Source organism: Saccostrea echinata, unplaced genomic scaffold (assembly GCF_033153115.1).
Source record: "Saccostrea echinata isolate AGI-Se365-2 ecotype Australia unplaced genomic scaffold, CSIRO_AGI_Sech_v1 ptg000015l, whole genome shotgun sequence".
Taxonomy (NCBI): domain Eukaryota; kingdom Metazoa; phylum Mollusca; class Bivalvia; order Ostreida; family Ostreidae; genus Saccostrea; species Saccostrea echinata.
The window spans coordinates 9,614,129-9,636,095 of NW_026889764.1; the positions used below are offsets into that span (position 1 = coordinate 9,614,129).

The following is a 21,967-nucleotide window of genomic DNA, read 5'->3' on the forward strand; positions in this document are numbered from 1 at the left end:
CCTTGAAATAAGCATTCCCTACTTCAAACATGCAATGTCTCCTACCTCTACAATACGAATTCATCGAAATAAAACGAATTCCAACCTTTGTCCATACCAGTCTCTTATGCAATTATATCTCAATATTAGGAAGCATGACTCACCATCCCAGTCACTATTCTCCTTCATGGATGATGTCCCTGTATCAGGACAGTTTTTTATCCAACAACTACGCTTAGCTCTATCATTTTGCAGCTTTTAAATATGATTCTTTTTGGCAGAATAACTGTATGATAAAAATTAATACATAGAGGATATTCAATGTTTTGTAGTTGGATATGGAATTTATTTCACAAATGGGACAGGATTTTTTATGTATGAAAAAATCAAAAAAATCATGTCTCACGAATTTTCTGTTTATTAAATTTTCTTTGATTTTCCCTTTGCCTCTGTCTTTTCTTAACACAGTGTCATAGGCTGTGGCGTCATAGTTGAGCAGTTGAGACGTTATAGCTTGCAAATTGTGAGATTGAAAGCATTGTAACATGGATTTTAGCATTATATTTGGGAAGAAATTGGCAGTTTTAATCTCTATCAAGATGGTGTAGTTACTATCTCAATCTTATTATAGGCCAGAAATTATATTTTACTTACTTTGATATCCTTTCACACTGTGAAAGAATATCACTTTGGTATCCTTTCACACTGTGAGAGAATATCACTTTTATTCCATGAAAAAATCACAGTATTTGAGTGTTATATATGAAGTGTTTAATTTATAGGCGTACTGGTAATGATCTGCAAATTGCTATCAATGATTGCTTCTTTAAACATGTAAGATAATAAATAACATAAAATGACCTAATGAATCTTACTCTGAACTAAAGTTAATGTCTTCAATGTGTAAATACAAAGGATGACTGGTCGCCCGCGTGGCGAAGTGGTGAGAGCGTCTGCTCTAGACTCGCGGAGTAAGGAGTTGATCCTTACGTCGCGGGTTCGAATCCCACTGTGGGACATTGAGACCGGTCCTTCGGATGAGACCGAGCTCCCGTGTCGCAGTAGGTGATGGCATGAAATAGATCCCTCACTGCTCAATGTCCCTGAGTGCCGAGTATTTGTAAAAATTTGCAGCTCTCCACCGGCAAGTAGTGGCGTCTCCATATGAGTGAAAAATTCTCGAGAGGGACGTTAAACAACAAAAAAAAAAAAAAAAAAAAAAGGATGACTGCACTTATTAAGGACTTATGAAAATGGCGATAGAATAAATTTTCAATTTTGTTCCACTTCCCAGTGTCTATTTTAGACACAATGCCTAGTATGCGGAAGCGTAGCATCACCCCATATTCATTCTGATGAATAGAACTATATCTATAACATTAATGATAAGGAAATAAAAGTATTGTGGTACATTATTTATTATTTTTATACCATTAGGTTTAGATGTGACCACAACATTCCATAGCAAATATATTTACAATTATACAAAATGCCCGACGTCATTGCGTGGAAAGGTGTCAACATCTGAAACAGCCTACAACATTACGTAAGTAATTTTAACAAAATATTTCCGTCTGCGAATTGACCGAACCAGTTTTGTATGCACCTGGAAATATTTTTTCCATGACCTGTTTTTCTTTGAGGTTTCTTCTAATAGAGATTGCTTCATTTTTGAAAGAATTATGGACTTCAAATTCTCCTTGTAAAAAAAGAGTAAGAATGATGATTTTTTTTGTTTTACATTCATATAATAGTTATTGCTTTATAGGCATGGCCCTCTTGGAAAACACAGTAAAATCACAAGCATAATCTGGCAAATACTCGTACATGTTTTGTTCACTAGAAAAATCAAAATGCTTCTCTGTATCAGAATGTCCACCACATGACACTGAAATGTTTGCTTTGGTGTGTGTGGGTAAGACTCAATCGGGTACAATATCCATAGCGTTCGACTCATTTCTTGTTCTTTCCTTACAACTTTCGTAGATTTTTTTCTCGTGGATAAATTAAAAACTTTCTTGATATGTTTATTTATGAAATTAAACGATCCCACTGTAGATTCTAAAACATAAAATAATAACTCAACTTGAATCTTTCAACTTCGAAATTATAAACTACAAAGTAAAATTTTAACATCTAATGACAATACTTTTGTTTCTTTTCCTCTTTTACTTCTCCTTTGTTTTCTGCAGAAGAGAGACATTGTTACATTTCATCTAGATGAAACATATATCTCGAATATCAATTTGAAGAGACGTCGAATCATTTCAAAGAGGGGCACTAACAACGCAATTATACTAAAGAATCCGAATAAATTTTCTTATCATAATGGCCCTGTATCTTGAGATAAATGAGCTCCACGAACACAAACACTTGTAACAACTGGAGTAAATTCTTTATGTCTTCTAAGTCGTAATAAATACTTCAGAAAAGCACATATCTTCTTTATTAAATATATACCGTATTTGAATTGGCTGCATGTGAAAATAAGTCTCTCAAAGCATGGTTGTTGAAAATTTTAGAAATCCAAGAAAAATGCGCGATCCCCGCTTAAAAATGTAACGCGTGGCATGCGTAAAATATTTTACATTTGCACTGAAAAATAGTATATTTTGCAAGAAGATCTATCTAAATTTATTCTCTGACTGCAATCATGAGAAGGTATTGTTTCAAACCAGAATAACCCATATTGCGAACATTGTTTTGAAATGGGATTAATAGCTTTGGTACTTAATGTGTAAAATGAACACGAACATCGCGCGCAACGTCGATAATTTCATCGTTATCTAACTCAATTAACGACTTTTTCAGGTGATATTTTTACTATATGTTTTCACAAGGAGGCGCAAAAAACTTTAAACATTTAATATAGAAATATAAAAAGGAAATAAGATCAGGCAGATATTTACAAATTGTGAAATAGATTAACCAAACCATTCTATTTCTTTACAGTCATGTCTAACCACAGGCACATGAATTGTGGATTGATCCCCCCCCCCATTAAATAATAAAAAAAGTAATAGTTTATAATTTCTCAAAAATGTTTTATCATCCCGTCAGTTACATCCATATGTCGTTCTAAGCAAGCAGATTGTACTTTTTCTTACTTTTAGAGATTTGCCATGTACGATGTAATGAAAAGGTAAGAAACACGGTGAAATGAAAAGGTAAGAAACAGATTTCATAAACGATGTTCCCCGCTTCGAGACATATTTCCAAGATAATAACAGTGTTACCTATCATATTTTTGCATGCAAGCTGTCGGGAAGATGCTCTCCTACAAGTCTCTTGGACCTTAACCCTATTCTTGGTGTTTTATATGCTGTAATGGACGATTTATTAATCGGAAAAATAATTTTTTCTTCATTGACAGCAATAAAAAAGGTGGTTTTGGCATTATCACTTCATCTGATTGGTTTACAGTTGAAGATTTAAAATTATTGACTAATCAGATCAAACAAAACAGATCGGTGTACATCAGGACCTCCTTTAAAGCTGTCAATGGAGAAAATGTTATGTATCCGTTCGATCACGGCATATAAACACTAAGGACGGGGTTTAGGTCAAAGAGATTCTCCCCAACTCAATGCTTGCAAAAATATGATAGGCAACATTGTTATCTTGGAAATATGTCTCAACGCAGGTAACCCCCCCCCCCCCCCCACTCCGTTTGTTTATAATTTTTGTTTCTTACCTTGTGCATTTTTATTATACCATGCATGGCCAATCTCTAAACGTGAAAAAGTACGATCTGCTTGCATAAATCTAAGTTAAGGTGTGATTGACGGGAAAATCTCATATTTTTGAGAAAGTATAGGCTCTTACTATTTTGTTTTAATTCAGGGAGGGGGGTATCCACACTTCAGGTGCCTGTGGTCTAACGAGTAAGGATAATTAAATAGTCATGTATGGTTTAATACATCAGCAAGAAAAAGTATGCATTGATTACACAGTCAGTTTTACTGCATCAAAACAGGGCAGTGTCAATGCATCTGGGGATTTTTTTTTTTAGAAACAGTGAATACCATAATGATTTTTATATAACTGTAAGAAGACATTTTTTGCATTTATAGTACATTTAGCTTGTTAAGGATAAATAACACATACTTTTTTTTCTTCAAAAATCAGCAATATTTCTCATAGATTTATATTCAAATAGGTAACCTGAATAAAGTTTGACAGGTAAAGTGGGAAAACTTTGTTAGATTTTTTCACAATGTTAAAAACATGTGCAAAAATATGTATAGTACTATATAGAAAACAAAACAAAGTCGCATATTTGAGCATCAAAGAAAACTTAGGGATTTATTATTTATGTAATTTCTATTCAAAGTCAGCCAAAAAATATATATCAATCCTGGCATCGAATTTTTGTTTGTGTTATGGATCCTTAAGTCTTTATGTGCCGTCATAGCTATTTTTCCGTAGGCGGAAATATCTAAACATGAAGCATTTTTATCAAGCATATGTCTTGTGAATACTGAGATCAGCTTCACCCTTCGATATTACCACAGTTAATCATTAAATGAAGGACTCCAGTTCAATCGTAAATGTTAAATATTGATTTATAGAACTTTTTCGAACGAGTTTGTTGGTTTTTAAATGCATAATTTCTCCAATACAAATTAAAAGCTGGCATAAATTTATATATATATTTTTGGCATATTTTTGGTTGTATCCTCAACACTTTGCGTTGTCATTACACATAATTCAAAACGGAAATTGCCGCTTTGCATTTAAGATATCTTAAAACTTAAACGAAATTGTCATGAACTATAATAGAATATAAATCTATAATATTCTCTTAAATATAAAATCGTTTCCTGTTCAAAATAACGATGTTATGTCGTGAAACCCTTGACATAGATAGCAACAGACATAAACTTTAATAGATAATTCTTAATGAAGTTCAAAACTGTCTCTAAATAGAATCCAATAAAAAACAAGCCAAATATGCTTTGCATGCTTGTCATGGCCGTTTAATAGTTTTTTGAGAAATTGCATATATAACACAATTTATGTGACGATTATCGTAACATGGAAGCATAAGGGGAATGAGTATATATAATGTAGGTATTTGATCCAAGGAGCCTGAAAAAAGCACGCCCCAGGAGATAGTATTTCATGCCAAATTATGCCTATAAAACAGCCAACAATCACATGAGAACGGAATTTTTTTAAGACTTTTTGTTTTGGATAAGATCTTTTTCATACAGGTTCGTGAGTCGATATCTTAAAGACAAAAATTATTTTGTTCTCAGTTTTAAAATCACACTATTCTGTTCAGAAAAGGCAAACATTTCAAAAGAAAACTTTATATAGAGTGGTCATGGATTTGAAAAGATTATGCCCCAGAAGATGTTAACTGCAATCTATGATCTGTATTATTGTGACCGTGAAATAAACTTAATAAAGTACAGTTACTGTATAAACATATTTAGTTTGTTATATTTACAGACATAGGCACTTACACATAGAAACTTCTGTATCGCTTGCAGGGCATGACAGATATATAGGGGTCACTTTGTCATCTTACTGTCCATGTGTCTTGAAGGAGTAGCAATATCACAGAGCAGATCTGGACCGCAGTGTGAATTAAGAAAACAAATTCATACAAGGAAATCTAAAGTATATGTCACCATGGGACTTATAGTTTCTCGGAAATAGACCTGCTCCGCGTACCGAAATAAGCTTCTTAAGAAGTGAAATTCAAGGGTGTTTCGGATGAGACCTCAAAAACCGGGGTCCCGGTAGGCGCTGGCATGATAAGGAACCCTCACTGCTCAATGGCCTTAAGTGCCGAGTATAGGTCTAAATTTGAAGCCCTTCAGCTGCATACGTTGACATCTCTATGTGAGTAAAAAATTCTCGAATGGGACGTTAAACAACATACAATAAACCAATCAATCGGATGCCTTATTTCCCTACAGATGCCTAAGAGAAACCACACATTAAATGAGCCAAGTGTATTAAAAAATAAACATTATTACAAAGAGAGTAATGATAAACTTGGGTGATTGGTGTCAAAACATTGTTGCACTTTTTATAGCCAAAAAGGAAGAACAACAATGAAAAGTAGAATCAGAGAGAAAGCTGTCGTCTTAATATTGCAAATTGAAGTTAGAGCTCTAAACATGTCTTATACATGTTTTCTCTTCAGTCAAAGGGTCCGATAATACATGAACCTACGCACAAAGGAAGGATTATCAATGTTTTTATGTTAGAATTGCATTAAGGAAAGTTCAGCAGGTTTTCTGTGACAGAAGTCCAAATACCGGTTTGTGGGTTAATTTTCTTGTGCTTAACAAGGCTGCTACAAATAAGCATAGAGATATAAAAGAAAGTTTGAAGAAAGGAATGTTTATTACAGAGCTTAGTAATCCTCCATATTCACTAGATTTCATTCATTGTGAAGTCTTTTTATTCCAATAACAAGGGAAGATCTTACAACTCTTCAATTGAGACTTTACCAATCTTCGTGTCATAAAGATTGGTATTCATCAGTGCCTTTTGAACTTCCTAAAAAGAGTATGCTGAGGTGTTATGGGTACAAAGACTTTAGACATGAAAAGATCAACAGGGAATACTTTGAGGGATAAAAAATATTTTTTTAAAACTTCTTTTGGGCTTTTTCTTATTTATATATCGCATTTTGCATTACTTACTGTACGACCTTTATATATCTGAAAGTCGAGTTGAAGGCCACTGTAAGTGTTTTCCTATTCTCATGCAGGGGTTTTTGAATAAATGGGAAAATAAAAACAATTCAAGTCGGCTAATAAAGGAGCATAGTCAGTGCCCACCTAAATTTCAACAGTTTGTGGTATTGATTGATTGATTGATTGTATGTTGGTTTACGTCCTGTTCGAGAATTTTTCACTCATGTAGAGACGTCACCATATACCGGTGAAAGGCTTCAAATTTAGACCTTCACTCGGCACTCAGGGCCATTGAGCAGTGAGGGTTCTTTATCGTGCCAACGCCTACCGTGACACGGGGCCTCGGTTTTTAAGGTCTCATTCGAATGACCCGCAACTTTCACAAGTGCCGAGTGCTTGGCGAAGGAACAGTTGCTACCTATTTTTTATCGACTTAGGTCAGACGGAGCGAGCGCTCTACCGACTGAGCTACCGTGACGGTAACTGTTTGTTGGAAAACCTAAATGAGAAGGCATAATCATGTTATATGAAAAACATTTAGCTTGCCCTGTAAATAGATAAATCTATTTAATTTTCACTAGCAATTAAGGATGATTTTGTAGTACTTTAAACCCTTACAAGGATAGCATCGTAATTCTTTAATATGAAACTTCAATTTATACTCAAATTGATATGACGTTTCAGGGAAAATATATATTATGTAATAACTGTATCGACCCAAGAGGGCGGCATATAGAGTTTTATTACAACACACTACCAGAAAAAACATTTAATTTTTTTTAAAATCATAATGCATTGATACACATAAAAACATAACTAACGGTATTTTGTAGATAAATATGTTAAATCTAGTTAATTATTTAATGTAGTTATTCTCTGGGTTTTTTTTTTTTTATAAAACGAAGAATGCAACCCAATCGTCATATCCTTCCCTGAGCTGTCTTTTTACTCACATGACATAACGACTTGATCTGGACGATTTAACTGGCCTATTACTCTCTAAATCCTCTGCTCCTTACTTACTCATAACAGATATAACTTAAATTAAAAGACGATACCAATAAACCACGATCCTTAAAGTAGGATGATTATCATTTTCTTCATGTTTATAATAACAGTGGCAAGGAAGGAAGTAAAAAAAAAAAGCTAACACACAAGTGCATATTCATTGAGAGTTTATAATCAAGGAACTGAGTGGAGATTTGGGTAAGAACATTAGCGATGTTTGGATAATATTTAAAAGCTAACACACAAGTACATAATTTTTATTCATTGAGAGTTTATAATCAAGGAACTGTGTGGAGAGTTGGGTAAGAACATTTGTTTGGATAATATTTATTTTCATAATACAATAGCGTGAGTCGGTATCTTTGTTCTCGTTTTCTAAAGCATCCAATTTTATTTAGGTCAGAAAAGGCAAAAATCCAAGAGGCACATTCCACATCATCATGGATTTGAATGGAGTTTTGCGTAAGAAAACAAACATTTTATTATTTATAATTATCATACTAGAATTAATGGCACAATATGAGTATAATTTAAGGACACCTTCAACAAAAGGGGAGCAATGACTGTTGGTATGAATGTATATTATTTGTTTTTATATGAACAATTTTACGAACTGCAATGCAGTCATTATCAAAGCGGTATGATCTGTATTTTTATTGATTTTCCGCTAGGTGATTTGGGAGTTTCTTTGTAAAAATGACTTCCTTAAGATCATCTAGATTTGAAGTTGCGCAGTGGTAAGAGCGTCTGCTCTAGAGTCGCGGAGTAAGGAGTTGATCCTTATGTCGCGGGTTCGAATCCCACTGCGGGACGTGGAGACCGGTCCTTCGGATGAGACCGTATAAACCGAGGTCCCGTGTCGCAGTAGGTGCTGGCACAAAGATCCCTCACTGCTCAATGGCCCTGAGAGCCGAGTAAAGGTCAAAATTTGTAGCCCTCCACCGGCAAGTGGTGGCGTCTCTATATGTGGGAAAAATCCTCCAGAGGGACGTTGAACAACAAACAAACAATCAATCAATCAATCTAGATTTGATGCTTTACCTAAGCATTTAAGGAAGCAAAGACTTCATGAATATTTATTATCAAAAGGCAATTTCTCAGAATAAACGAAGAGAAAGTAATCTTCTCCATCAAACTAGTCGCAAAGTTACCGGTCATATAACAGGAGATTAAAAGGCATATTGAGTGCCTTTGGCATTAAGGTAGTATAAAACAGGAAGGCCAAATATTTCCTTAAATTCTACGAAATTTTGATTTAAGATACAAAATTCCTCCTCATATATAATAGGAAATAAATTCAGTCACACATTGTTTTGATATATAGCCTATCAGACCCCTGTAAGAATAGGGTGAAATCATACATGAGAAAGTGCATTGTTTAAAAATAACCATTTGATGTATTACAAATGTGTGTGATGCTGTTTATAAAGGTAAATTTTGTCAATATATTTCAGTAAAATATATTGAAAACGGAATATTTGAGTACAGTGATATATAAATAGAAACATGGCTCAGGAATTTCAAATTCATACGGAAATATGCTACACTTTAAGACCTCTTTCGAAGAATATATAATTCAAATTTGATTTTATAAAAAAAAATCAACAGATTGATACTAATGGACCGAATATAAAATATGTCAAAATAAGGAAAATTGAACCATTGGTTTCAGATATTTTGGTGATTTAGAAAATTTCAATGTGAAAGAAATCAATAAATGACGTCATAATATTTGTCCTTTGATCTCTAAATATGACCTTGAACTTTATTGTATATAGGACGTGGGGGCTTCTTATCATATATCTTATCATATATCCAAATATCAGGAATCGAATACAAAGAAATTTTATCAAAAGTTACACCCTATGTAGTAATAGACGGTTAGATCGCATGAACATGAAATAAATAGACGCTTGTTAGACCATTTTTTCCATACTGAATTATTGACGGATTTTTCCGTATGCTTGATCTTGCATATGACGAGGAGCGGGTGTAAACGGTCGGCAGGGATGCTTACTCCTCCCTCTTATTGATCCAACCTTTGATGCTTTTAGAGGTCCGGACTCCCGTTTGTTTCAATGGACTTTAGAGCTTGATTACTATTCTTAATCTCTATATTCCACCCTAAAGGTAGGTTCTAGATTGTCCAATATATGGAATATTGATGACACACATTTGATTGGTTTTCATTCTTTTACCCTGCTGTGTTTTAGAAGAAGTAAAAACTGATTTCACGGGTGTTGTACTACCTAAAGTAATCGCATTATTTACAATTGCCAATACGAGGGTCGTTCAATAAATAATGCAATAGGTCATCTAAAAGTAGGAAAAGTGCGTAATACATACTAGTATTCTAAACATTCCCAAGCCTCAAAGCATTCCCTGTTATCCTTTACACATATCTTAAGTCTTTTTACCGATGACCAGAAAACCTCAGCATACCTATCTTAAGGGATGCCCCAAAGACACTGATGGATATTTTTCTCCTAGAAAACTTTAAGAAAATAAGGCACATATCTGATAAAAATATTATTATATTCATTTCCGTTGTCAGAATTGTATAAAATGTTATGACGGTGAAATACTTAGTATTCTAGCAATGTCTTTGGATGTATTCGGACATGTTCAGATATCATGTTGCACATTGCATCGATAAATTTTGGTGTCCCTACAAATTTTAATCGACCAGTTTGACTTTTATATTTTAACTCTCCTTTTTTTACTTTTGAATTTCTTAATCAATCTGAAAACTATACAGCGTTAAAGACAATTCTTTCAACTTATAAAAAATATCTTTAATATGAATTTTTCGGCAATTTATTTAAAGAAGCACAGTTTTTACATATTCTCTCATTTTCACCTTCTTGGCAGAGATCATTTTAAACAGTTTTCAGCTCAGTGTAGTGGCCATGCATACTTTAATAGTGAATTTCTTTGCACAGACAATAGGAAAATGGTGTTAGGGTCACTAACATGATTTACAGGTATGCAAATCAACGCAAGAGATTATGAGAGGTAGATTTACATAACTTAAATAACTTTGTTCGTGAGGGGTAAAAAATTCTTTCAATCTCATTGTCTGAGGGAATCAAATAAGAAAGAAAAACATTCCGGAAGGAAAACTAATATAAGCAAGAGTGTGTCAATGTGGGAAGGAAGAGGGTTGAGGGTAGAGACCGTAGAGTGGTTGCCGTTCCCTTCCTAGACAACTTAATATGTGTTTTGAAATGACCCATTATTGTCGTTTCATTAACTGTAAAGCTCAAAATTTTTATCGCAAAAGAGCTTCCGTATATTGTGCTATTGTAAAGGTAAGCCGTCCATTGTAAAAGTCAGCGCTTCTCGCAAAAGTCCATTATTAGTGAGTATTGGATCACAGACTTCTTGTTTCATTTGCATGTGTCCATCTGTATCCCTCCCTGTGATAATGCGTCATAAAAAAAGGTGAAAAAAAAAATTTATATCCATGTACACTATTTCGAGATAATTAACATAAATATGTCAAGATGTTATTTATTTGCCTACTACCTGCCAGCTTGGTGGATTCCAGCACTCTCTTGTTGTTCTTTACAGCAGTTAAACAATCATTTTATTTCTCTTTATAACATGTTATTTAGTAAATAAACAATAGTCTATAAGATTTATTCCTTTAGCTCTCTTTTTGTCAAGGTTTTGTCCTGTTCCTTGTGCCTTTGTCGCCAATGATTTGCTCTTTTGAAAGGTAAGATTATGTACCGTTTTTTTTTTTGAAAGATATTAGATTTTCATTTGAAGAAAAAATGTTATGCTAACTTTGAAAGTGTTATTAATTCGATTGTGTCAGTGTTGATGTTACAATGCAAGGAATTAAGGTATATCATAAATCATACATTCTGCATAAAGTCAGCATTTCCTTATAGAAAGAAAGTATATGTTAGGAGTAGTTTTTTTTCATTGATAATGAGCAAATCTAATAGATTGGCTAACAATCTGAAACAAGCTCCTGCTAAATATGCATGCAACAGTTATGGCCATTGTAATACAAAGGTCCTCACGTACTCCAGCTCCGAAATTTAATTGTTTTTTTTTTGTTTTTGTTTTTTTTATTATATGCAACCTCGTTACACGAAAATTCTTTTTTTAATATTCTCCAAAAAAAAAAAAAAAAAAAAAAAAAAAAAAAGAAAAAGATAATAAACAAACACGTTCGTATATCTTTTAATTTTATTTTTCAGAAAAGTTTGTCTAGAAACGGTATTGAAGTTTGGGTTAAGTGATGTTGCTTGCAAGTTCAAAAAAAGTTATTTGGAGGCGAGTTTCCAGGGTATTGCTTTAAATTTTTAGGTATTGTAATGGATGTATGATGAATTGAATAAAGAAATCGTGTCCTATGACGATGAAAGACAACTGTAATACAAATGGACCCTCTAATACCAAACGTTTTGCCCTTATTCAAGCCCTGTTTTTCTTTTAGAGCTACCTTTTGGAAGATTCCCTTGCAAAGAACAGTGTGCATTAAAAGTGGACTTGAATGACAAAAAGAGTGTTTTTAAAGTGAAGAACGTACACATTTTATTCAATAGGGATACATTAGAAACTCATCAGTGCCAATCTACACATGGAGTACATGGAGTTAATATTAAAGTGCATTGTTCCTCAAAAGACCTTAAAAGTATTTTATCATTTAGCAAGAAAAATTTTGGGTACCGTTTTCATAAGAAATTACGACTAAGACCAAAATATAATTTTTCAAATAAGCTTTGATTTTACATTAATTTGAAAATGGTTTTAATCTGTTTAAAAAAAAAAAAAACCTAAGTAAGATATTTTATGCAAGAAATCATTCATTTTGTAAGATTTCACAATCAACTAAACTTTTTGGTCTTAGTTTTAAGCTTTTTTGTAAAACTGGCTCCTGTTGTTTATTTATTAAGGTTTTTTTAGTCCTATATTTATACAAGTACTCAAAAGAATCTCAATCAGAGTAAATATATCACATGTTAAGTGGCTCAAAAACATTGCGTAGTTTTTGATTTTGATAATAAGTTCTTCTTTCCATTAAAAACATATTTATACATTCCAATATCTTTTTGATATTATTAATTGTGATACGGAATGTATATGGTTTTGGAGGTTTTTTTTTCTAAAAACAATTTGAAAATACTGTCTTGTATATCTTATATATCAAGGAATACCTTTGATATATTTATCTTAGAAGTAAAAAAAAAAAGCTTTTTCTCTTGTAATATAGCTTGTGTATTATTAAAAGAATCATGATTGAAAAATATGCAATTTGCCTAAATAAATGAATCAAAATAATAAGGTTTTCCCTCCCTATTTTCTGTCATATACAAATACAGTGTACTTAAAAAATACTAATTCGTTTAGATTATTTTGGACATGTCTGCTCAAACAATTCTGACATTTTGAAGCTGAACACAACCTACTCTAAATTAGGAGAAATGGGAACATGTGCATGTAAGGATGGATTTATCCTAGTTAACGGTAGTTGCAAAAAAGGTATGTTATAATGCATATGTGAAAGTACCTTGAGTTATATGTTCAATTACAGGTAATCGTGGATGTAAAGTGAAATCTAATGATATTTCAACAAAAAATAGACATTTTCAATCTAACACAATTGACATACTCATACTTCCCTACTTTTCTCCAAAAGATGGTTTGGTTCTTGGTGAAAGCTGTTTTGTCGATAGACAGTGCTCTGGTTCAGCAAATTCCAGAAATTGTTCGAAGAATAAATGTGATTGCCAGTCAGGGTATTATAATAAAAGTTCACAATGTTATCCAAGTAAGTGGATTTTACATGCTATGAACAGTATTTATATACGAATAACTATTGAGAAGGAATATGCTCTAAAAAGCTGGCGTTTAAAATAAAAGATCCATAGTTTGTTACATTAACTTAAAAGGTATTATACGCATGAGGAAATCTATAGCTTGTGATAGTCTTATTGAATATAAAGAAAGGAGCTGATATGATGATTTGTAATGAAATCTCATAAGTAGCTTAATCAAAATTCACTCACATATGCAATATTTCATTATTATTTTTTTTTTTATTTTTCACTAATCGTTGATATTATAAATAACCGTAAAGCATGAATAGATTTCAATATTAAACACATACGTCGAAATTTGAATTTGTGGTGATATAAAAACTCACAGAATTAAAAATTCAAGTTCATGATAATATAAATTGGTCAGCCTTTATTTGTTAGATATCATTTCATAACAAACATTTCCCCTGTTCCTTAGAGAATTTTTACACATAGTAACATATCATTACAAACATTTCCCCTGCTCGTTAGGGAATTTTTACACATAGTAAATCGAGGTGAATCGTATCATCTGTGGTAATTTGGGAAACTTTTTTTTATTCTTGTACCTTTTTATGTAATATATGTTAGAAATAGTTAATTCCTCACTATCATTGGAAGGAGCAAATTGTGAAAGACAATGCTCTTTATGTGACTAATATATGATCTTTTAGCTCAAGTGACGTTTTCTGATCAAAAAATTTGTCCGCTGTCTATCGTCATTGTCGTTGTGGGCACAGAATATTCATGAGAATATTACGATAGAGATGAGAGACGGAGATGATTACGGAATAGCAGCAAGTTTTGAGAGTTTTTCTTTTCAGATCTTGTAAAACAATTCTTTCTTAACTCTTTAGTACCAAAAACAGATATCCATCCAGCAAGGCACGCAAGTTTGTTCGGTCGAAGTCGAGTAAGTTGTTGAAAATCAAGTGCTGGACCTAACCACACCCCTTTCAAATATAGTAAATAATATTTGAAAAAAAATCAGCACGCCCTAAATTTCAATGAATCTGGTAAATAGGAAGTTTACATATATTTTTATCTCATAAAAAATCAGCTACAGACTAGTGCAAAAATGCCCGAATCGGGAAAAGAGATTCAAGACTTATTTTGCGTCAGCCATGTTTTGGCGTGAACCTCAACTGAAATACTGTTTCGACACCTGAAGTGATCCTCAGATAGTTCAAAAAGGAAGGTTCACTTTATCCAAAAAATGGTACTGTCCATAAACCAAGTAATTGACCAAATCCTATTTCAAACCATCAATATAAAGTGCAGACTTTTTGCTTTCATTTCCTATAAAAAAAATCTGATAGTCCAGGTATTAAAAACAGGCTATCTGAAATAGCAATGTTCTTGAATTTTGCAGAAAATAGACCTGTGTATTTGAGTATCTTCAACAATGAACTAAAATATGAGTCCATCCCTCGATCAAAAAAAAAAAAACAAAAAAAAAAAAAAACAAAAAAAAAAAAAAAACAAAACAAAACAAAAAAAAAAAAAAAAAAAAAAAAAAAAAAAACAACAACAAAAAACATGTTTTATAATCTTCAGAAACAGTTCTTTCATGATATGTAAGCACATTTCGGATCAGAGGTTGGGCTATTTGCAGAATAATGAAAAACAACGTAAACTTTTGGTTGTTTTTGCAGAAATATTCAGGATTTTAGGATAACGACGTATTTCATGATTTTATAATGTAAAGACTAGTGAGAAAACTACGTCATTTTTAAGATGCAGTCACTAAGGGTTCCAGAAAAGTTTAATGTATTGTGAACTAAAACGGAGCAGAGTTGATTTTCAGAAAATCGCTGGGCCAAAAAAAAAATGCTATTAGTGAACCTTGATCTTTGTTTGAATTATGATCCTTTGGTATTTGGTGAGGCTACAATGGGCGATCAAAGTTTTACATAGAAATATACAGGACAAGAATCTGCTGATGAAGAACAAGAATGATCATGGTTTCAGACGTGAGCTTTTGGCAAAGGGACCTCTTTTTTCTCTGATGCTGTATTTTAATACACGAAATCTTGTATTCATCTTTTAAAGGACATGCAAAACTGGGTAATGCTTGTGTTGACAATGAACAATGTTCTGAGACGACCAATAACAGCTGCTGTGAAAATTCAACTAAGATTTGTAATTGCTGTCCAGGATTCTATGTGGATCAAAGTTTTACACATTGTAAAAGAAATAAGTGTAAGAATTAAAGATGTGCTCAGAGTGTCACTTCATTTAATTTTCATTTGTTTCATTAATTTAAGAATATTATGAGGTGCTTAGAGAATCTTGTTAATTGATTATCATCAGTAGGTAGAATGTTGGAGAAACTGTTCACATAACATGCCACTCAATTTCTTTTATATTGTTTTATTATTAATATAGGTGGAATGGAAACTACAACACCCAATACTCAGATTGCTACATCTGAACCAAATTCAGAACATCAATTATTTGGTAAAATAGGATATTTTTTTCTTTTTTTTCTTTTTTTTTTTTTTTGCTGGCTCTTATGTGCCTTTGGCTCAGATGAACTTTCCTGATCGAAATTTGTCCGTCATCCTTGTGTCTGTTTTCCTTTCTTATTATTTAGTTTTCCAGAAATTAAGAACACTTGCAAGAAGATAGTCTTGGATGAAGTGAAGTTTGTTCAAATAAAGGGTCATGCAGCTTTTTGAGTGAGAAAATAAATAAATAGTAAATTCACGTAAACACGACTCTTTTCAATATCCAGTGGGTCAACATAAAATAAAAGCATGAGTTGGGAAGCGAAAGGGGGTTAAAATTTATTTATATATGATTCGAAAATCTTTGAAAATATCACTTGAGAGCAACTGTGCCAGAATCATTCAAACTGATACACAAGCCCATCCATGTAGTTTAAAATCAAAGGGGGAGTTTCGATAAGGTCGCTCAACGGCCCACTTTTTTTCATAAAAATAAATTTCGATTTATTTTTTCAAAACTAGTTTAGAATTCAAGAAAAATATATTAACGTTTGTTATTTACATTTCATAGGTTAATATGAGATGAATTCACAACGTAGCTGATACATACTTAGATGTACCCTCAGATCCGTTAACATTAGGCTTATGGGAAAATATAAGAGGGTGGCATTTAAAAATCGATGTTTAGAATATGAAGTGCATGAGGGACACTCACCTAATTTTTTTTCAGTAATTAGATATACTCTGCACACTAATTTCTTGAAATATGATGAGTGTCGCGTGTGCACTTCATATCCAAAAAATGAAAATTGCATAAAATTTGCATATCTAAAATTAGAAGCTCCTGGTTTCTTGATCTGACTCTGTGTTAAAATACTAGGCCAAAAGTAGCATTTTCTTTAAATCAAAGAAGATTCTCGATTATATTAACAGTAGAAAACATTATCGTATCCTATCTTCATTTCGACAGTTTTTTTGTCGCCAACGTATAACGTTAACGTCACATTTTTAGCTCACCTCCTTGAAGTTGGGGGAGCTTTCGTAATACCGTCGGCATCGGTGTTCCAGGTAAAGGTTTTTGAAGCAGATTTTTTTTTCAAGTATATCTATGCCCTATATTAATCAGAGTCACCTGATCCAGCGTGTTTCCTTGTCACCAGTCAGGTTTCAGATGCTGGATTTTTAGCCAAAGAATGTCCAAGTAAATGTTCTAAAAGCAGGTTTAAGTTTTTGGAGCAGAGCAGCTGAAAGCACTTGTTGACCAGACTTGCTTTATGATGCACACTACTATATTGCTTCAGATGCTGGATATGACCTACATTTCATTAATAAGTGAGCAGGTTAAAGATTTTGAAGCGGGTCTCATTCTTATATAACTATAAGCCCCATCGTGACCAAACTTGCATTAATGATGCATCTAGGATTGCACATTACCAGATATGGTTCAGATGCTGCATCTTTCTGACATTTCCCTACTGACTGAACAAAAAATAAGTTTTAGAGCAAGTCCATTCCTTAACGTTATTTATCATGCATAGTTATATTTTTGACTTTCTTGTAAATAGAAATCCACGCTCCGACATGCTAGAGAGGCGCCCATATATTTATGTGTGGTTGATATAGGAAACGTGGCTTGTTTTAAGTCTGGATGTCTAGGGGCATATGTCTGCTTGATTACGGATTAAACACATATCTTTGGCGTTTTCACATGTATTTCGAACTGCGCTCTGTTCTAGCAAATCATATATAATGAATTCTAGAACTCTCTAAATGAGAAGTGACTAGAAATGGTGTAGAAACTTAAGTATCTATGGAGATTTGAGAAGCGAGAGGAAATAAGTCCTGGCTGGGATTCTCTCAGTTATGCTGAAAACATAATGCAGATCTATGTTGGCAAATACTTATAAGTTTCATAATGAGAAGGAAAATTTAATGTATTATAGATTACGTATCATGATAAAATATTTTTGACTGTAATCAATATCATTCATATCATCAAATACATTGCAATATACAGAAGCCAGTAGGTGCAAGGTAAAAAAAATATGTTATCTGTCGGCCGCCAGATAAGTTTCTGCCATTGAAATATCTGGCGGCCGCCAGATAAAATTGTAGCGTTTTTGCCAATCAAGTTGTAGCACCCAATGATATACCTCAAAGCACTTGATTGACAGAGGTACACAGACCAGGTATTTTTGAAGGCGGTGCTTAAAATCTCTGCCTTTAAGGAGGCTGGGGGGTCAACAAATTAACCATCAGATATAACTTATTTTTTTAGATATGATATCTTAAGCTGTCAACTATTAGTTGGCAAAGAAAAATTTCATACATTTTTGTTTTAAAATTTGATCATTTTTGTATATCTTTATATGGAGCTCTTCTTCTGAAGGAGATCAATATAGTCTGAAAATGGCCACAACCCCCCCCCCCCCCGCCATATTAACGACATCTACAACTTCTCTTTGAAGTCAAATCTTGAAGTTTCATGCCTTATTAGCAAAGATAAAATCTACACTTCATACAAAAATTCACTTCATAAGGTCTTCACCTCATAACTTTAGATTTATGTTTTATTAGATTACATGTCTACACCGCAAGGAACGTAAGTTTCTGGTCGACGTCAGTCATTTATGTGGTGGCCGCAGGAAAACTATTTGGCCGCCGCCAAATATATTTTTCTAGCGGCCGCCGAATAGTTATGTGGCGGCCGCCAGCTAAAATATTTTTCTTACCTTGCACCTACAATGTACTGGCTTACCTAGCAATATGATGCTTTTAAGTAAACTTTTTATTCATGTATGTATATAAAATTGCATTTATTTTTTAATCTTTTTATTTCAAAACATGTTATTTAATTTCAATTTTATGATATTAGGGTATATTTTTATAAAACATGTAGTTGTATAACCTTATTGATGAAAATGTAGTGCATATACCTGTATATGACGTTTTTACATTCACCTATCTCATGTCTACATATCTTTTCATTTACATTTTTCGTATGGGAAAATGTTAAATATTGGTTATAAAGTTTATGTATAAATTGTCGATTAATTATGATGTAAAATCTTTCTATGTATTTTACGTTTCATAAGTTAAATCCATCCTCTTTTAAAAAAAAAAGTAACATTTGACACACCAGAAAAATATCGCACCTTAAAAAAACATTCGCATAAGATAAACACCATTTTCCGTAAAAAAAAAAAAATGTTGAGATTGGTTAATTTATGTCTTTATTCATATTTATCCTTATTTCATTTACGATTTTGACGGTTAAAAAATCCACTTTCCCCCTATGAAAATGTTTACTCCCAAAATATACGAAATGGGGGTATACTTAAATTTTCAATTATCACGTGACCGGAAAATGCGTAACATAAATCATTTTCATATTTTCAGGAAGATTAGAAGTTTTTCTACAAAATATCAAAATTTCATAAAATTTCGTGAGGGGCCGAAAAACGGCCTTATCGAAACTCCCCCTTTGTTCAAACCATGGCCTTTGAAGTTAGGGTGAGCTCGTGAACAATAAGGCTTCTAAATTATAGAAAGGAAAAATCTGAATAAAAACATCAATACTGAGTAAAGTATCTTTGTGTAGTACGTGTAAACTGATTCAATTAGCTCAATTCATAGTCCTAGGAATAAAAATACCACGAAAGAGGATAAAAAGTTGCATGTTAAAGTAAGCGATCAGACACAATTGGTCAAATATACACGTTATCATACCAAAGTTTATCTTTTTCAAATCTTGACAGTTCACGATCTTCAGAGTCAGGAGGGGGGGGGGGGGGGCAAATAGACTGGTTTATGTTTCTCGTGTTTAGCTGATACCTTTTTTGTATGATATGCTAAAGAAGTAATTTTAGAAGAATTTATTGCCAATATACATTTAAGTTGACCCAATTCCATACTTCAAATTATAACTTTTAAAACCAATGCAGATAGCATATTTGATGGCATACTGGCGGGAGTACTATTAACACAAAAAACACATTATCATAGTGTTTTTAAAAATCCATATCTGATTCATTTGCTTGCAACTTTCTGAATCCAAGTGGTATTATTATTATCATTACAATTCCAAAATGATAGAAAAATGCTGATAGAGGTTTAAAATTATCGTACAAGAATAATATTTTCAATAAAGTTTCTTTAAAAATATGTTTTCGGGAAAAAACATTCAATTTCTCATATCAATTTGCGAGCATCCTTAAGTAGTGAAGGTTAATATGTCGAAGTGTCAGCACCTTTAGTCAAGTAAGATTTCAAATATTTACATAAACAAAAGCATGTAGACTGTCTTTAAAAGCAGGGGTAAAATTTGAGAAATTCATATTAATCATGGATAACACGTACATCAAAATCATTACATTTTAATTAATGAATAATGAGTTTCATTATCTTTATAATTCTATATTTCTGTATGAAATGCATCTGAGTGTTTGGACCGTGGACCAATTGTCCTAGTTTTTAGCCGCTTACAAATTGAAAATGAATTGCTTCCGCAATTTTTTTTATGTATGTTTATTTGAATTTAAATATGAAGATGTTACCCAAGAAACACTATTAGAGGGATCAAACACTGGAATCATTGTCACAGTTGGAGTTTGTTTTGGATGCTTTGTTCTTGGTGTGGTCGTCAGTCTCGGTATTGTTTTCATCGTTCTGAAATGTAGATCCCAAGGAAATCAAAACAAGTAAAATATAATTTCTTATGATGAATTTTATGAATAAAAAAGTTCTTAATTTAGTAATGCAATTGATTTTATCAATAAAATTCTAAATTTACAAGTTTACAACATGTACTCTGAAAAATGTGTAAAATATAAAAGTGTAAAATAAGTACAAGTTCTAACAGATTCGGAGCTTGTTCAGGAAGCAATAAAATAATAATATAATCATTAAAGTTTGATATTTTTATACTTTTTAATTTTTATGCAAAATATATAACTTGAATTGTAAGAAGGAAAGTGGGACAATAGCAGTTCTCTAGTTTTGAGCAATATTTCTTGAAGAAAATGAAATTGTGTCTAATTATTGTTATAGTGATATAAGTAATAATGTTGACAATCCGACATATAACAAACACATTGAATGTGGAGAATCCAGTCAAACAAGAAATAAGCCTGTTACGGTAGATATTTTACCTTTTATCATGAGATTTTTGTGCTGGATATATCGAATGAAAATAAGAAGCTTACTAAGGTTTTAAATAAAGACTTTTATGTCATATTTATTTTCAGGAATAAAAGATTTGTCTTTTTTCATTATTTAAACAAATAGGTATCTTCAATGTCCATGGCTAACAAGAACACTGCTTATTCCAGCGTACAAATGTTTTCGGATATTAAAGGTGATATCTACAACCATCTCCATGAACCAGTAACTAGTGCAGCTGCTTTAGATGACGATTACGACCATGCCAAGCCTTTGAAGAAACAAATTAATCCTGATAGCAATTATAGCCACCTCAGTCCAAAAAATAATTGGGTAGAAGATTCCAAAGACAATGATCCGAATAAAGACTTTCCGAAATCAGAAAGATCAGAAGAAAACACCGATGAAAACACTGATAACTATTTTACTTTGGAAAAAATCAATTAGCAGTTGGCAATGTTTGTCTCATTATACATGTATGTGTATATCAGAAAATGTTTGACAAAACAGTAATATTGTTATTAAAAACAAATTTTATTTTGTAATGAATTTTAATATATATTCTCTATTGACATTGAAAGACAGGTCTGTACTTAACTTTCCTTTGTCTTTTGTCTGATCTATATATTTAAAAAGTTTAGGCAAAAGGGTCATTTTTAAATGATGATATTCATTTCCAGCGCCAATTTCATCGCTTATTTTCATAAAAATATACCTTTTTAATTTCCTACCTAGGTTTCTTTATATGAAATATTTCAAGGAGAAAATGACATTGTCCTCGTTAATATGAGGAATGTGTCAAAAAAAGATAATTTGCTTTTTTTAACGAGAGGAATTCCTGTGGACTATCTCGGAAAGAATAAAACAAGTCCTGGTGGACATTAGTGAGAAAAAT

General features: G+C 32.5%; 1 protein-coding gene across 1 annotated transcript; it reads left to right on the plus strand.

Moving 5' to 3' along the window:
* The first annotated feature begins 1,452 nt into the window (after positions 1 to 1,452).
* LOC133188075 (uncharacterized) lies at positions 1,453 to 20,607 on the plus strand. The gene is made up of 10 exons (XM_061323463.1): positions 1,453 to 1,525; positions 8,045 to 8,108; positions 11,316 to 11,367; positions 11,861 to 11,949; positions 12,100 to 12,297; positions 13,014 to 13,145; positions 13,247 to 13,434; positions 15,515 to 15,664; positions 15,851 to 15,922; positions 20,462 to 20,607. The coding sequence occupies exons 2-10, from the start codon at positions 8,087 to 8,089 to the stop codon at positions 20,483 to 20,485; spliced, it is 927 nt and encodes a 308-aa protein (XP_061179447.1). The 5' UTR covers positions 1,453 to 1,525; positions 8,045 to 8,086; the 3' UTR covers positions 20,486 to 20,607.
* The last annotated feature ends 1,360 nt before the right edge of the window (positions 20,608 to 21,967 follow it).

What these genes read in the sequence shown, in the direction of transcription:
- LOC133188075 (XM_061323463.1), top strand. Translation starts at nt 8,087, where the DNA reads ATGGATTTGAATGGAGTTTTGC. An exon ending in AAGTTCACAATGTTATCCAA is followed by an intron (nt 13,435 to 15,514) that starts GTAAGTGGATTT and finishes CATCTTTTAAAG; the next exon opens with GACATGCAAAACTGGGTAAT. An exon ending in TTCAGAACATCAATTATTTG is followed by an intron (nt 15,923 to 20,461) that starts GTAAAATAGGAT and finishes TTAAATATGAAG; the next exon opens with ATGTTACCCAAGAAACACTA.